Source organism: Schistosoma haematobium, chromosome 2 (assembly GCF_000699445.3).
Source record: "Schistosoma haematobium chromosome 2, whole genome shotgun sequence".
Lineage (NCBI taxonomy): Eukaryota > Metazoa > Platyhelminthes > Trematoda > Strigeidida > Schistosomatidae > Schistosoma > Schistosoma haematobium.
The window spans coordinates 6,582,379-6,601,257 of NC_067197.1; the positions used below are offsets into that span (position 1 = coordinate 6,582,379).

At 32.1% G+C, this 18,879-nt stretch overlaps 1 protein-coding gene across 1 annotated transcript in view; it reads right to left on the minus strand.

The window, feature by feature from the left end:
• DDR2_1 (DNA damage responsive protein) overlaps positions 1-18,879 on the minus strand; it is a gene marked incomplete at its 3' end in the record, with an annotated part of 116,867 nt that overhangs the window by 21,451 nt on the left and 76,537 nt on the right. Inside the window, exons 4-8 of the mRNA XM_012938737.3 lie at positions 17,918-18,007; positions 15,921-16,071; positions 8,237-8,533; positions 6,995-7,405; positions 3,060-3,272 (exon numbers count right to left, since the gene is read on the minus strand). Of these exons, the coding sequence (XP_012794191.1) occupies positions 3,060-3,272; positions 6,995-7,405; positions 8,237-8,533; positions 15,921-16,071; positions 17,918-18,007 (1,162 nt within the window). The remainder of the gene's footprint in view (positions 1-3,059; positions 3,273-6,994; positions 7,406-8,236; positions 8,534-15,920; positions 16,072-17,917; positions 18,008-18,879) is intronic.

An 18,879-nucleotide genomic window follows, 5' to 3' on the forward strand; every position in this document is an offset into this window, starting at 1 on the left:
TATTGTGGTGTATGCTACTTATGCGGACAGATATAAGTAGTATGAGTTGAAGGTGGAATGCTTACTAGTAAAAGATTGGAATAAAGAGAAGAGGAATGAAAACAGAGCAATCGATATAACAACGAAATTAGAAGAATGATAGAGTATGGTACAGGAAAACTGAAGAAAAATATCCAAATGATTCATTTAATGTATGTTTTTATATGTTACGAAAACAATGAATTAGTTCATCGTACCTGAGTCTTCGTTCAATACAATGTGAAAAAAAATGATTCCAAAAGGATTGTGGTCTAAAGAAGTTTGGAAATATCTAATAAACTAATATTCACTATGACGAAGACTAAAAGATCTCAAGCATTAGAATTCACGACAGATTGAAGTAACTATAGTCAGTATAACCGATGTGGAACTAGTTTAATTAAATCTATTCATATTTTTGATTGTTGATTTATATGAGATGAAAAATTGTCCTGTTAACACATTGATTCATGCTATAGTGATCAAGAACTCAGGTGAAGACAACAAATTTACTATTTAACACAAAATTACAGAATTTCTTGATAAAATATAAGAACCATCATTTGTCCTTCACATTCTATATGATTCTTCCAAGTAACAATTCCTTCCTATTTCCCTTTATATTCTTTTCAACTCGATCTTCTTAGCTTTCTGCTGCTAAGTTTTCCATTTTCGATTAGTGTTACATATTACTTATGCCAGCCGACATAAGTAGTATACACCAGATTGCTACTGCGTAAATCGTTCGATATCCAAGCATACAGTTTGAAAGAAACAGACAAAATTAAAAAGTGAAAAGTTTCCTCCTGACTGCTAATAACCACCTAGCATCGAAACAATACAAGCAATGCTGAATCATTTAGATTAATGGTTAAAGTGCAACTTGATCGACAGAATATACGACCAGTACTAAAGGTCAACACAAATATGACATTTGTCACTACTCAGTAATCGATCAATGTAAATATCTCAGCCCTATAAGAGGCGAACTAAGACCAGTATAATTCATTTTTAACGTCTAAGACTGTGAAAGTGAATGATATGGGTTCGAATCCCGCAAATATAACCATATCACAAAAGATTCCAGATACATCTTGCTAGTTAATATCTGCTACCAATTACCTTGAACAAACTAACAATGAGAAGTGTGAAATGATACTCGTAAATAATCAATATATCTACAGCACTACAATAAACTTTAAACTTTTTCCAGGAAAAGTTTTTCTTCTATATTCACTGTCAAACAAGTTCAAACTTAACGACGTTGTTACATAAATTTAAAATATGAAAAAACATGTTGCACAAAACATAATAAGAATTAAACTTTCAAATTGTGGATAACAGTTTTATCTGTCAAAGGATTTTCTCTCTTGACTATATTTTAATGATGTAGGTAACAATTTATACTCAAATTGGGTTGAATTTCAATTCTACAATCTATTCAAAACTTAAATCTTGTTACCAATCATAAACTAGTCGGTTATTTCATGTTATAAGAAAAATATTATAAATCTCATCTAGTATTATAATATTAGTTAACCAAGAATAGATTGTTGTAATACTCACTGTCTAATGAGATTTCAGTTAGTCAATCAGTCATTAACAACGTAGGACGTAGAACATAATACGTATATCGCCACAAGTTATCATACTTTGTGTCAGTAAAGATGTAGTTATCAAGATGAACGATTAAATAATAGAAGTAGTAACAGTATCAGTAGTATTTTAAAGTATTAGGTATAGGTATAGAGAAGAAATGTATAGGAGAATTCTTAAAATCAAAATAAAAAGAAAAGTAAAGAGTGAATGAATAGATCTATATCAAGGAGACCGACTATGATTCATGTCACTCTTCTTCTCGACTCACTGGTTACAAAATCAACCCAACCTCAACTTGATAGTTTACACCTATCAACACAGCTTGTTCTAATATTCACTTACTTCATAAGTTGATACCATGTTTTGGTTTGATCGTCCATAGATTTCTTCTAGTCTATACATAAATTAGCAAACATTACAAGAATGAAGATGGTAAGACACACGTAATACGTGTTCCAACCAATTTAATTGATGAAGATTCCCTATCACATCAACCCTATTTCTAATATTCCCTTAGTAATCTGCTTCTGATATCAGTATTACTCACTTGATAGTCCCAAAATATACTAGTAATGCCTCGAAACTATCTGTCGTCAAATAATATTAACCTAAAATTATCCTTTATCTTTGAAGGTCATGTATCATAGCAGAACGAACTGATAAAGTTGTCCTTTAGTTGGAAGGATATCTCGCTTACGTCACAGATAATCCTTCTGAATCCATACTGAGATTTTGTTAGACATCAACCCATTAAGACTGGTGAGATCTTCAAGCTTCGATGCAATCCATAAACTCTTAAATAAACTCTTCATGATTAACTATTCAAACCAAAAACATATAGAACATAGTTTAAATATACAAAGTAATACTCTAGTAGACGAAACTTCACTATCTTAACTATCAAACATTCATTTCAATCAGAAACGACATTCAATTAAGAGTAATAATAATTTCCATTTCTCGTCACTAAAAACAATGACATAATACACATCTCAGTAGGATTCAATTCCATAATTTATTCAAAACCTCAGTCTACATCTGTAGTGGATGCTACTCACAAAGTTATTTGTAACTAATATGTAGTGGAACGTGATATCAGAGTTGCTACAATTGTCAGATGAAGTTAAGAGTTCCAGTGTATCAAAAACGGTGTTGGAATAACATCGTAGAGACAAGAGGAGAAGACGGTCCAGACTGCAGAACATACCGAAAGATACAAATGGAAGATTGAAGGTTATGTATACATATATATTTAATGTAGATACTTTGTAACTTTTCGTAACAAAAATACATTTCTCTTGCCTATTGTCATGCTTTACACATCTACACTCACCACCACTCAGAGTAATATATGTATATGTATATGGAGAGAGAGATGTTGCGAAAAATCTCTAACCAAAATGAACATTTGTAACAACATTAACCCAAAAAACAAAACTTACAGTTTCTTATATCTTGTTTAGTTAACATTTCTGAATGATACCCTATTCTTGGTGAAGCACGAAATGAATTTTCATCTGTATTGAATAATTTCTTCTGAGAATTATCTAAATGATTAGAAGTATCATCATCGGGTGGTTTTTTCATTGATTTATTATTATTATTAATCTCTTCATTGGATAATAACGGTAGTAGAGATTTAGGCTGTACAATAGCTATATAGTGTATAATATAAATAAAAGAACACAATGATTCGTTACATTCATCTTTTAAACAATGAAGAAAAGGAAAAAATTAAGAATCGTTTTTACAAGAAAATGTTATATTCAGTCAATCCTGATGTATATATAATTGGATAGATTAAGGTTAAGAAAATGAATTAATTATCAGTATGGGGGTTGTAGAGATTGTTAAGTTTTTGATTGAGATCATGAATCGATCGATGTTAGAAGACCATTGAATACCTGGGGGCACTGGACGGCCGTTTCGTCCTAGTATGGGACTCCTTAACAGCGCACACCCACGATCCAGAGTGAATTATGATCAATCTTTATTGACGTATATCCCTCCTATAGGAAGATTACACCTCAACAATATAGCTATTTTATCATAGGATTATTTTCTAAACGGGATAGATACAACATTGAACATTTCAACAACAGGAAATTACTGATCCTTACTAACACCTAAATACTCATCGAACAAGCTAGTGGATAAATAGACTCATTAGCTCAATGGATAACACATTGATGTTTGAAATGAAAGGTACTCAGTTCAATCCTCAATAGGAACATTGATACCAGGATATGTGATATCCAGCTGACGAGTCCTAAATAAAACGAAATATGAGTTTTGGATTACAGTGTTACCTAAAATCTATCTATCTTAAATGGGAGAAATTTTGAAGGTATTTATGGAGATTAAATTAAATGTCAATGTGGACTGATATAAGTTGAGGAATCATTGAAAATAAGATTGTACTGAACAGCAGTTCCTTATTCATTTTAGGATTATTCAATAGTAAAAACATAACAGATCTTATATCTCATGTATAGTTAGCGCTGTTATTAAATTTTAGATGATTAAATCACAATCCAATGGTCCGAATTCCCAACTTCTGTCGATTCATCAACATAGTGCACAATGATCAACTGATGCCATCCGGTAATAAATATTTAGCTGAAACCCATCAGTCATTACTGCTCACTGATGAAGTCTAACTGCATATATAATTTTGATCATATTCAGTAACATATTCTTAGAATATGAAAATAAAGAATTATCCCTTTAACTTCTTAAACTGAAGTGAATTAAGATTTGATATTGTACAAATCATCGTTCAGTGTGGATATGTACGTGTGTACATTCATCTGAACCAAACACAATCAACATACATCAAAATTAGTTTACACATTCTTACATTAAAATAGAATTCTCTCATAAAACCGTTTATAGTCATTACCGATTCCCAGGATCGAATTGACATGTAACGTTATTATTTCTTTTTCTAATAAAAAAATCTTAACGAATAATATTATTTGTAGGATAGAAATCGTGAGAAAAATGATAAACAGTTATGGTGAAATATATATATCGTTGGATAATAATAATAATAATAATAATAATAATAATAATAATAATAATAATAATAATAATAGTCCATGATTTATTGAACACAGATGTAACTTTAATGGTTGAGATCATGAGTCAATTGAAGCTAGATCACCATGGAAAAACCTGGAAGCACTGGATGGTCGTTTCGTCCCATTGTGGGACTCTTCAGCATTGAGCATCCATGATCCCACCTTGTGAGATTAAAACTCAGGACCTACCAGTCTGGCGTGCGTGTGCTTAACCACTAAACCACGGAGCCGGCATCCAACGGTGTTAATGTCTAACTTCAATTAATCCACGAAATTGATGGTGGTCTAGCAGCTTCAATTGACTCATGATCTCAACCATTAAAACCACTATAATGTTCATAAAACCCTTTCTGATACAAATGTAACTGTTATTTAATGATAAACACTTTTAAGGAACAATGAATGATGCAATAATCTGTCATTTCACTGTAAGAAAATTAAATACGTTATTTTAATAGTTAAATTCGTAAGTCGATGTAAGCTAGACCACCATTGAAAACCTGTAAGTAGTGGACGGTCGTTTCGTCCTGAATGACGGATTGCACAAGACCATAGGTCGATTAAAGTTAGATAATAGCACCATCGGATCACGAACAATAGTCTAAAGGTTAAATAATCGTGCGCGAAATCGAAGGTCCTGGGTTCGAATCCCTTTGGTGTGAGATCGTGGATGCACATTGTTGAGGAGTCCCATATTAGGACAAAACGACTGTCCAGTAGTTCTAAATTTTCAATGGTGGTTTAGATTACATCAACTCATGAATTCAATTATTAAAATTACTACAATTTCCACAAACCCCAAATCCTAAAATAGAATACATTACTCTGAATACTGGAAATTTTTATTAAATGATACATAATCAAGCAAAAGGTAACAGAAAAGAAATTCTGAATATATAACGAACAATTAAACAAAAACATAAGATTTAAATCAGATTTAAAAAAAGGTTTACAAAAAGATAACTTATTTGTCCAAGGTCCGTGTTTCTGTGTACTGTATGTATGTACGTATGTATGTATCAAATAGTGGACAAATAAAGTAATGAAATGGAAAGAAATATTCGATAAAAAATCTAATCAAACTAAGTTTATGCTCAAATGTAACAGTAGAGTAGTAAGATCATGTAGAAAAGTATATAATCAACATCTTGAAGACAAATGTTGTCAAGGTTTTAGTTATCCCAACTAGTTATAATAATATCTTATCTCCTTTAAAATACTCCCTTTTTCTGATAATATATATATGTCTTATATTCATTTCTATTATTGAAAACGTTCCTAAAGGTCATCTAAAGATAGCCTCCTTTAACTATTTCAACATTTCACATTTTATTGCACTCGAATAACAACTTTGCATCCCGAGAATGAAGTTACATCCAGTGTTAAGTAGAGAGAGAGAGAGGGATCCAGAGTGACGGTTGCATTACAGGTCAGAAATTCGTAAGTATTTACTCCTGATACGTAAGCTCATTCTCAGATATTCAGTGAATAGAACATGTAATACTTATAGGGGAATTATAGCTATCACCGATTAGTAGTTGAATAAAGAAAGGCTACTACAGTCATAATAAGTGGAAATAATGGGTGTCAGTCATTTATTTATTTATGTCCATAACTAACAAACTTAGCAGCTTAGTTCGTTATTTTTTGAAAAAAAGCATTATGGAAATTTGGAAAAGTTAAAGTTAATGCAATTGCTCGCTAACTTCAGTCAATCGCCTCCTGGCCATATTATCTGACTAGTTAGATTGTATGATGATTGTTATCGAAATATACATGTCGCCAACACTCGTAATTATCGACTTAATTCGCGTTAGAGAATAACGGGATAAGTCAAATACAAGAATGAATTCCGAATACGTATATTTCGTACGCTCATTGATCCAAACAGATGAACAGAGAAACGAAGTAAAGGAAGAGAAGCGAAACTTAAGAAAACGGAGAATGTCTTGAGGAAAAACTGAGAACGAAGAGATGCGTGATGGAGAAGGCGAGTGAGACAACTCGATTTAACCAAGCGTAACTTAATATTTATAGTCAGACCAAAATTAAGTTACAGACAGGTAATGAATAGGGTGAGCAATTAACACACGATCATATAAACAGTCAGGATTAATAAGCGAATAATCAACAAGGTCATAATGTGGCTTGAGAAGAATGGATAAATTGGTCTGTACAGAAGCCAGAATAACCTATGTGGGTTTGACATAGTAGCAGAGATTACGATTCCAGGAAAACTAGTAATTTCACATACACACACACGCACATAACAAAAACTCATAAAAACTACTTACTTGAATTAAATTGTACTTCAGATAATAAAATCCATGAGTCAGTTGATGTTAAAGTCAAACTAACATAACGCGCTCTATAACTGGCTAATGGGATTTGTACTACTAATGCACCATCCCATTCATGATTATTATAAATTATAGTGTCTTGAATTAATTCATTGTGCATTGAATTTGATGTTCTTTTTAATCTAGATAATGATGATGACGATTGTATATCATTATCAGATATAGACAATCGTGTTGGATTAATTTGACTTGGATCAATTAGACGAGCATGATTTGTTGAAATTTCAATGGATTTATCAAAATTCTTTCCATCCATACTGAATTCAACGATAGCTTGTGAAAATACACGTGATTTCAATGGGACAGAGTCGAATGTGAATATACGTAACCAAATAAAAGTTCGAACTATAGAAATAAAGAAAACAAATAAGTTAGAAAAATGTTTTAAAAGTTATGAAATTAAAGAAATTTATCATTATTATTACTATTAAACTGCAAGGTAAGCCCTCATTTGAAATCCTCAAAGCCAAAGGAGGAGAGGAAGACCAAAGAACACAATACACCGAGAAATGAAGACAGACAAACATGAGAAGAATGAACAACAATTGGATAGAACTAGAAAGGAATACTCAGGATAGAGTGGGTTGGAGAATGCTGGTCGGAGACCTATGCTCCATTAGGAGTAACAGACGTAAGTAAGTATTTATTTAGATTTATGCATAAAAATGTACATATGTAAGTAACTTGACGACAATTATTTATTTAAATGTATAAACATTGGTACAATGAGGCACCCTATAAATATGAGCCACACTTCGTCATTCGATTTATGTGAGGGCTAGAATACTGTCTGGGCACCAAAAGTGAAGCAGGATAATTAAGTTACGAAAACATGGATTTAGATATAAATCGATAGATGTCTCAAAGTCAAGCTAGATAGCATAGCATAGTTTTCCTATTTCTATCTACAATATTAAAACTTAAAGATGAGTTATGAAATGTATGCATGGTTTTCATCGCACGACTGAAGAATCAAAGGAATACTGGGAAGCTAATTCGTCTTAGTGCGGAACTCTCTTCAGTAGTGTACACCAACGACTAGACAAGGAATCTAACCAACAACTTTCAGATCTCACAGAAAATAGCTTAAACAGAAATTTGTAGTAAATACAACCCATAAAAGTTAACTACAATAACAAAAATAAGTTAGTAGTTTATACAAAAACACAGATTTACCTTCATCAAATTTAAAAACAATGCGTAAATTCTTATTTGGAACATTCCAACCAATAAAATGAAAACCAGGTTGAGCTGGATGAGAATCTGAATGTTGAGTAACATTGCCTAAATAAGCAATATTATCCATTAATTGACCTATTCCACCGACTAATTGATTTTCTAATTCAATCAATTGACCATCATAAGTTAAATCTTGAAAATTTTGTGGAATAGTAGAATAAGGTGAACCGAATAATAATTGTTGACCATATGTGATAGTATCACCTTGTGGCATTGAATAAGATATGACACCATCTGTAATGATAAATGAATTTGCATTATAATTTATAGAAATATTAAAGGTTATAATATTCCATTTGATAGATAACGATTGTGGTTGAAAGAATCCCTTCAATAACTAAAAACCTCTAAGTTATTACTGAAATCAAGCGTTTCTGAACAAGATAACACAACCAACTTGAAAATCCGAACTGTAAGTTAATCATCACTAGAGTGGAGTCTGGTATAATTGTGTGTTAACCATAGCTATCTATCATAATATATTAGCATGAAGAGATGAAATGAACAAGATGACTAGTAACGTAGTTAAAATAATGTTGTAACAATCGAACAAAAACTGAAATTCATATTCAATTAGTGAGTATTGTATCCGAGGGTTACTGTCTAAATAGGAAATATGTAAATAACCTTATCAACACAGATCAATCGCCAGTTTTAATTCTAACGATATCTCAACTAATGAGATACAAGGAACTAGTACATTGATCAAATTGATTTTATTCTTTACCAACTGATCATTTGTGAGAAAAACTCTTCATTTTAAGATTTACAAAATTGACATTATTTAACACTTGATATAATCATATATCTTATCCACATTGTCGTATTGGGTTCTAAAATTGATTGACTAATTTAGGTTTCGAGAAACCATGTACTACTATGAGGGTATAGATGAAACAAGTTAGTGAAATACTCAATCACACCAACCTGTGAGCTATTGATCAATTTACTTATTAGTCATATGAATCCGACTACTGTTGACCATATTCTATTCTCTCTAATAAGCTCTGGCACTTGGAAGAAACTGAAGACAGTTCAATAATTCCAAGTGATCAAAAATGGGATTCATTGAACTCCCATTATTTACGTCATGGATTAATCTCGGTTGGACAGCTATTGAATATAAGGAAAAAATAGGATAGTTCAGTGGTTTGAAGATTAATAAAGCGTGAGACCTGAAAGTCCTGATGTTCGATCCAAGATGAAATCGTATGGATGAGCGCTGTTGAAGAATTCCATAAAGAGAAAAAACAACTGTTCAATGCTTTGCAGTATCCAATGGTAGTCTAACTAAGATTAGTCCGTGATATAAACCATGAAAATTCAAGTCTTCATCAAACCTATACAATAGTTATTGGATTTAAACTCCATGGTTTGTAATATATTTATGTATCAGTATAGGGTTGTGGAGATTATTAAGTTTTTGATTGAGTCAGATCACCATTGAAAACCTGAAAGCACTATACGGCCATTTTGACCTATTGTGGGATTCATCAACAGTATAAGTGATCAGCGTTTTTCCGGCACAACAATCAGCGACGACCAGTTATAACAAATTCGAACCCAGGGCCTTCAGTCTCGCGTGCGAACGCCTAACCTCTAGACCACTGAACCCTCATACAATGGTGTTAATGTATAACCTCAACCAATCCACGATATTGTGCGACCATCTTCCATTGTATTGAGGTAGATACCTGTCTTTACTCGACACGGATTAGCTCCACTGGTCACAGTTTCTCACTAAAACTCCGAGAATCCTCTCATGAAGCTAGTCACTAGTGAGCACATGGTAATTATCAGTATAGGGTCGTGGAGACTATTAAATCCCATAGTAGGACGAAACGACCGTCCAGTGCTTCCAGGTTTTCAATGGTGATCTAACATCAATCGGTTCATGATCTCAATCAAAATATATGTATGTCCTGAGGTTTTGATTCTCCTATATGACTTTCATGTGATGAGCACTAATTGAAAATTTCTGAAAGACAACAAAATTATCTATGTAGTGACTATTTAGTTACTAATATTACTCTTGTTATTGATGACAAACTGTGAAGAGCAATTTTTGTAATTCAGTGAATTGCTTAGACAAAAAACAAACAAACAATAATAGTTTGATTATTAGACTTTAACATCTGATTATGTCATAAGAAATAACTTGAAAATATACACCACTGAGAAATGATCTTAACGGATTCATGTTGATTGAATGACATATGATACAATACCATTTCATAATCATATTGACTAACACACAAAACTGAACAATCTCTTATTTCACATAATAGATGGCATACACATATCAGAAACACTGAATATGTATAAATTTTAAACAATCAAACAAACAAGTAAACATTATAATAAATAAACAAATAAAAAACACGTTTATGTAATATTACTTAACTGACTCATTATTATTGTTATCAGAAGGGGTTTTGTGAATATTATAGTGAATTTAATAGTTGAGATCATGAGTCATTCGAAGCTAGAACACCATGGAAAACCTGGAAGCACTGGACGGCTGTGTTCATCCTACCGTGGGAGTACTCCTCGATAGTGTGCATCCAAGATCCCGCCCAGCGAGATTCGAACCCAGAACCTATCAGTCTCGAGCGCGAGTGCTCAACTATTAGACCATTGAGCAGGTAGTCTCGTGCGCGAGACTAATAAGTCCTGGGTTCGAATCTCGCGAGGTGGGATTATGGATGTACACTGCTGAAGAGTTTCACAATAGGACAAAACGGCCGTCCAATGCTTTCAGGTTTTCCATGGTGATCAATCAGCTTCAACTGACCCATGATCTCAACCATTATAATTCATTATTATCACTATTCTTATCATATATTTAATCAAACTGCAATGAAAACGTTTCCCTCCTTATTCTTCCTCCCTCCCTCAATTCTCTTCACACACACACAAAAAACTCGATTACTATAGGATTCTGAAAAAAACTATCTATCGACAAATGTCAGTTAATTATTTATATAAAGTAACTCTCTCTAATTAAAATGTACAAAATCTCAAATATTTTGATTTAGAAAGCGAGAGAAAAAAAGACAGAAAGAAGAAAAGTATATATTTTTTTCATACAAACATGATTTGATTGAAATAAACAATTTACTAATTAGTAATCAAATTAGTAAATGTTCATATTTTCTTAGTAATATGTACATAATAATTGGAACAATTGAACGAAAAGAAAAGAAAAGAAAACAACAACCACAACAACAACAACAAATAGGATCGGTTGAAAGAATCTGATTGGTTGAAAATTTTTAGAGAATGTTGATTGGTTAATATTGATTGATGATATATTTTGATAATTAAACATAATACCCTGTGATCAGAATTTCTATATAGAAAATGAGGTTAGTTACATTGAGAATACTTAAAAGGCCTTAATATTATGTGCTTGTAAACACATACTGATATGGGTATGAAAAGGTGTTACAGAATGTGTTAATAGTTTCATTGTTTGCTAACTTAACTGATTATGAATATGATATGAAAATTGAAGATAAGTTTCTCGGTAATACATTAAGATTCTAGTAATCTATCAAGAGGTTCAAGTTAACGCTTTATGTTAGCAAAAGCAACTTTAATTAAATCAAAGAAACTTAACTTATAAATGAGTAAAAGATACATATATCTTCTCCGTTTAACTTGACCTATGATAAAGTCTTTTGATTGTTAGTTCGAATTTTATCCGTTTCCCGTCAGCATAATCTGCGCTCCATCGCAAGATACTTTTCTTATTCATAACTCTACGTACATCTTTTTATTTGACATTACATTCTTGATAATAGTTACTGTTATTATTACCATTATTATTATTATCGTTAGCGCAATTCATATTCTCATTTAAATCATGGATCGATCTAAGTTAAACCACCATTGAAAACGTGGAAGCATTGGACGGCCGTTTCGCTCTAGTACGAGACTCCCCAATGGTGCGCACCCATGACCCCGTAGAAGAAAATCGAGACTGAATGTCCTAAGTTTGACTCATGCGTGCGACGTGGTTGTTCACCACTGAAGAGCCATATACTAGGACGAAACGACCGCCCGGTGCTTCCAGGTTTTCAATGGTGGTCCAATTAAGATCAGTTAGTGATGTTAACTGTAAAAATACTACAATCTCCGCAAGTCCTCCCTATTCGTCTTGTGATGGATTACATGCCACAGAATGAGTCGAATGATTCATTCCGTTCTTGTCTTTCCATAGATCGTAGAGCTTTAAAATTATCATATACTTCCCATTTCCTGGATTTATTTGTTTTTCTTAAATCATATTCTATATTTTCCACTTTTTTCTTTACTATTACTGATATTCTAATCCGTATTCTGATATCCCTCTTGATAATGTTACCTCAGTCTGGTGAACTGCTGTGGTGTGTCTAATACCTTCATTATGACTAACTGACTGAGGGTAATGAGCGGGTATGCAAAGTCAAAGGCTCACAAACTAGAAGTTTAGAATAGTTTTTCAATATTATTTAGCTTTCACCAATTCTACGGATGATAACAAACACAATTAGTGATATGAACACTACTGTGGTTATCTGTAACGTTTTCATTGTTGTTGAAAGGGTCTGTTGTATCCAGTAATTTCGGTTATTTTCCAGTTTCTTTAGTGGGATGAGTACTGTATACTGGGGTATGTGATATTCATTAAAGATCTCATTTCAATCCCTAATTTCCACTTTATTTGTATTTTTCATCCGACATATTGGACTGCGTTACATTGTCATATTCAAAGCAGACGAGTGCGGATAACTACAGACGATTGAAATGAAATTTTTAATAAGAATTACATTCCGTGATACGGCACCGATCCGCTAAATAAAAAGTAGTAGAAAATGTTGGATAGAACATATTCATTGAACATTGTGAATGTTCAATCATATACAACCTGGAATGAAACCCTAAATTATGGTTATTTGTATTTGTCATATTTATGGTAATTTGAGAAGTAATCTGAGAAATACATATACACATATACAGTAACAACGATTACAACTGGTTACAAAACAAAACGATAATTATTCGATTTGCAACCTATATCATAAAATACCTTCTCCAGTTGAATTATCCATATAATAATGCTAATAACAGTGTGTATATGTATATATGAACATATATACTATGATCTAGAGGTCAGGTCATAGCTTTAAGACATAAAACTCTGTATGTCTACAGAGATTTGAGATTCTGAAATAAAATTAGACTGTCATCATCATCATCAACAACGACATCAAATTCATTAATTTAAATGATAGACAGAGAATTTGTGACCTAATTTATTTTATGAATAATCGTAACACTTTAAAAGGAGGAGGTTAACTAATCTTATCAAATAGACATTATGTTTGATATTATATCGACTAACCCTAACCAACCAATTGACTGAGTTAGTGAGAGATTTGACGCCTTATGGCTTTTGTATAAAGACATGTGTGTGTGTGTATATATATATAGGTGAATTGAATGATTCATTATCGATTGATTCATGATAACATTAACAGTAACGGTAGTATAAACGGAGTGGTTGATGTGGCAAATGAGAGTAAAAGCATTAAAAATGGTATCTATTGCACACCTACAACATGTATGCAAATCATGCATATTCATCGAATCGAAAAAGAGAATATATATAACAAATGGACAAATATAATCATGTTAATACATGAAAAATTCCATTCACTTTCGTGATCAAAAGTAATATTCCCAAAAAAATTTTCCACTTAGAAAATTACTCATTTCAACGTTAGTGAGAACAATAAGCGAAGATATAATCATAATTAACTTTAAGAGTAAAAAAGCATTATTCACCGCTAGCATATGTTCCGTTAGGTAGACGGAATTGTGACCTACTCAGCAGTTATGTCTTTCTCAACACAACTAACTGTCTGTTGATAGATTATTTCATGGCCAATGAATCGATACGATTAACAATGAATTATTTTCATAGCTATACAAGCAACAGAAACGTGAAATCACTAGATAGATGTTTCGTCCTAGAATTCACTCCTCGGCACTGTCCATCTACGACCATCCTACAGGGAATCGAACTCACGACCTTCGATCTCGCGCACGGACACTTAATCTCTAAACCACTAAGTGGGCGTACAATATACACAAGCCTAACTTTGATCAGTTCAATAATTTAAGTTAAAAGTAAATATGGCATCCGGTTGTCGCTAACTCACTAATAAATAAATAACTATAAAATGAATCGTGACTAGTATTGAAAATTAAAACGGACATAATGGTTAGTATATTTTTTTTTTTAGTAGAACTGATTGTAAATAACATACCCGGTGAACAAGTAGGCGGATATGGTAACTAAATCAGTAGCATAATAAATAACGCGTTTGAATTTGAAAAGATAAGCAGTAGATTCGTGTCTTAGTGCGAAAATCAACAATGCGATTAAGGTAGATTCAAACGATAAAATCAGTTTCCTAGATATGAATTTTTCGGAATGTCTAAACTATTCATTTATCAATGAAAAATCAATTTTATGACTGTCTCTGAAACGGTCATTCAATTTGTATGCCTACATAAAACATATCGATTTCATGTTTCCTTAAATTAATATTAATAGGGATTTGATTTAACTGAAAGAAGAATAATCAATCTTCCATAGAATTTATTGGTATGATGTGTAACGTTTCAACTGGATCTCAAATGCTATCTGATGTAGTGAGTCGTCGTTTTTTTTTATTCGCTCTTCTATTTAACATATTAAAAAGTATTAGATCATAGAAAGTAGATTCTTAGGATAAAGAAATGCAGGTAAGGCTTATCTCGTCGTCTTATTGTGGGACTCCTCAGCAGTGTTTTGTGGAAATAAATTCAATTTATAGGTTGCATTTGTTACAAACTGATTTTCGTTGGGATACTATTGAATAATAGAGAGGTATTGGACAGCTATTTCATCCTTGTAATAAGATAACGTAGAAGTGTATATCAAAGATCCTGTATCAAAGGACAAACCCAGAACTTAATTATTACTGAATTTTGAAGCCAAACATATATAACTACTGCTGATAGAAGACCACTTTTTTCTAACCTCTATGCTGATCAATATCACCTCTAAATGACAATAAATGATTCACAAATGTTACATAATTTGAGAGAAAAGTAACATTTTTCTACGCTATAAATCTTCTCATCACTATCCCCCAGTGTATTATCATTTCATCTCATTAACTCAAAAGAAAAAAACGGATTGATAATAAACTAGTATTTAAAGTGATATGAATACACTGAACTCTATGAAATCATGTGAAGTAATGGACTAATGATTAATATATTTAAAATTTTGATTCCTACACTGAGATTACAGATTAAAATCTTATTTCATTTACTTCAGTCACTTTTATAAACATGAGAAATGGATACTAACACTATCTAACAGAGCAAACTGAAGTAAGAAGTATGAGAGTAGGATTCAAACTATGAAAATATGATAAACTGAAGTTCAATAATAGCCCGACGACCACAAATCCATCAAGCATTGTATATGTGTATATATGAAAATATAATGGGTTTTGTGTTAAATGTACGTTGAAAATGAATATGGTTAAAATATCCATATGTATATATTACCACTCACCTGGGAAATCACATCCATACAATGCAAATCGTAAGCAAACTTGTTGTTTTGATCGATGACTATAAGGGTAGATACGGATACGTTTAGCGATAACCACTGAATCAAGTGTAGTTCTAGCAATATTTCGTGGATCATTATTAGCTTTGAGGACCTGATAAGACAAATGTATATACATATAAAAACAATCAACGAGGAATGGTATGAAAACATTTACAATGGTTAAGTAACATTAACAAACATAAGATGAAATGTGATGTTAATTCATTTCATTTAGTATCCTCTAAATTTTCTACAAGTGTAAACATATTTAGAAAATTATTCAGTTACTATCAAAGTAGAAAATCTGACACGATCATTGTGTTTCCATACTTTTACTATTTATCTTGTCTACATTAGCAAGATATAAACCGGTTATAAGTAAACAAGTTATAAGTTGCATTGTAACGACTAGTTTTATAATCGAAGTGTTGGCATTTAAGCGGTACAAAACAAAATGTCCTAGATACATGAACAAAAACTATCAGTGAAACGATACGATATGCTATCATTAATATAAATGTACATAAACAACTACAGACATGAATTAGACTGAGAAAACATTGAAATTCCGGATCATGAAAACTCTAAGAATCATAGAGCAATTCTGGAAATATGACATTGAAATCATTTGGTTATCAATGAACCCACTGAAATAGATTTGACCTGTCGATCTATTTAGAAGAATTCAATCAATTATATAACCACAGGTCAAACTAAGCAATATAGGAATGCAACTACAACTGAAGATAAAGAAACCTACGAAGAAAATTCAATCCATAAATAAAGCGACCAGAAACAAAATGTTTCAATGCATGTGGAATAACTAAGAAGCTCACTTCTAATTGAAGTAACCACTGAACGATAATTAAAGCTTAACAATTTAACCAACTAATTCAAAATACTCAACAACACTAAGATATCTACAGTATACCACTTTATGATTAAACGTAATCGAATGTAAAATCATTCCCTTTATCTAGAACACAGCAAAAATAATGTTGAAGGAATTCACATTAAATGAAAGTCACTGAAATCATGAAATGATCAATGTTGGGCCACCATTGGGAACCTGTAAGCACTGGACAGCTGCTTCGTCTTAGTATGAAACTCCTCAGCAGTAGACATCGACGATACATGACCCAACACGCTGGAGTCGAACTCGGGAACATCAGTCTCGCGCGCGAACCCTTAATCTTCAGACCACTAAGCCGGCATCCAACAGTTTTAATGTATAACTTTAACCAAACCACGTTGTCGCGCCACCGTCTTCTTTTATCTTCAATGGGTAAATGCCTAACACGCGACACGGTTAGACTCCATTGATCACAGCTTCTCATAAGATTTCCGAGAATTCCATCTCAAAGCTTTGGGGTTTCGGTTACTGAATTGGAAGTATTCAACCTTTTTTCGTGACTAAACACACTAAAATAAACTGTCAAACATTAACCAACCTCATATACAAACCTATCTACCTACCTCTTATAAATTTCATTTCATTTACTCATTAATTAGACAAACATTCAATCCATGCCAAAATTATGTTTTAAGAACTATGGAATTATTATTATTATTATTATTATTATTATTATTATTATTATTATTATTAATCACAAAACCCTCACCTCCCTACCTCACTTTTGCCTTCTTTCATCTCACTTTTGTACACTTTCTCACAGACATCTCGATTCTTGTCTACAACTATTTATTTTCTTGCTTTTCATTACATAAAATGAATAACACAAATTATATTGTTGAAACTAAACTACAAAAATTAACAATGATGGTCAATATTCAAAGACAACTTTCTATGAAATTGATTTCGCTGTCTCCACCTCCCATATGCACATTATATAGAAAGATTAATTATGAAAAGATATATTACTTTAATAAAACATTATGTTCTTGTGATATATATATATATATATATATATATATATGCATGATTATTGTAAACGTACTCGTGTACCATCAGTTTTTACATGTTCATACCACACACCATTATCTTCCCGTTGATATCGTAAAACAAAATTTGGCATATATTCTTTTACCTAACCAATGACAAATAATAAGAGACAGAGAGATAGAGAATACTAAAAATTCATATACAAATCAATCAAAGACAACATACTCATAAATATGTATAAATCTTATGCTAATAAGTTGATGTAAGTTTAAGAATTGTTGAATGTTAAGAAAAAGTATTAAACAGATGTATTTCAATAGTTTAGATAATGAGTTAATTGAAGCTAGACCACTATAGAAAACTTGGAAGTACTGGATGACCGTTTCGTCCTACTGTGGGACTACTCCTCAGCAGTGCGCATCCACGATCCCGCCTCCGTGTCAAGGGTAAGATCATTTCAACAAAATGTCGAAAATATAAACTCTTGAATTATCATTAATTGACTTAAACGTAATATGATTATTACGAGACTTAGAGGTTATAATTTTAATTCTCTAGTGGTGAGTGTGTGTAAATAGTTGAACAGTAACCAAAACTACGGTGGAATAGTTCTTTAATACTTTGGTGGAGCAGTAAATCAGCGCTAAACGAGTTGAACTTTTACAGATATTAAGTTACATTTTCAAAGCCCATTCCATCTACTTCGGATTAAGTAACAGTGTAGTATCACTATCCCTCACAATCGGAGTGCCAGTGTACTCTGACTTTCAATGATATTCTAAATGATGTTGATCTGCACTGAAAAACAACTTAAGTATAAACTAATGTCTATAAACTTATCAATCAAAAATAATTGACCTAAAATAATGTAATTCAGAATCCAAGTATACAGGTTGATTTACTCAACTTTAAACAACACTTAGGTGTTTGTACGCGAGATCATCAAAATGACACTATTCATATGTTTTGATCAAAGTATATGAGACATAATTGGATAAATTAATCAAAGCTCCACAA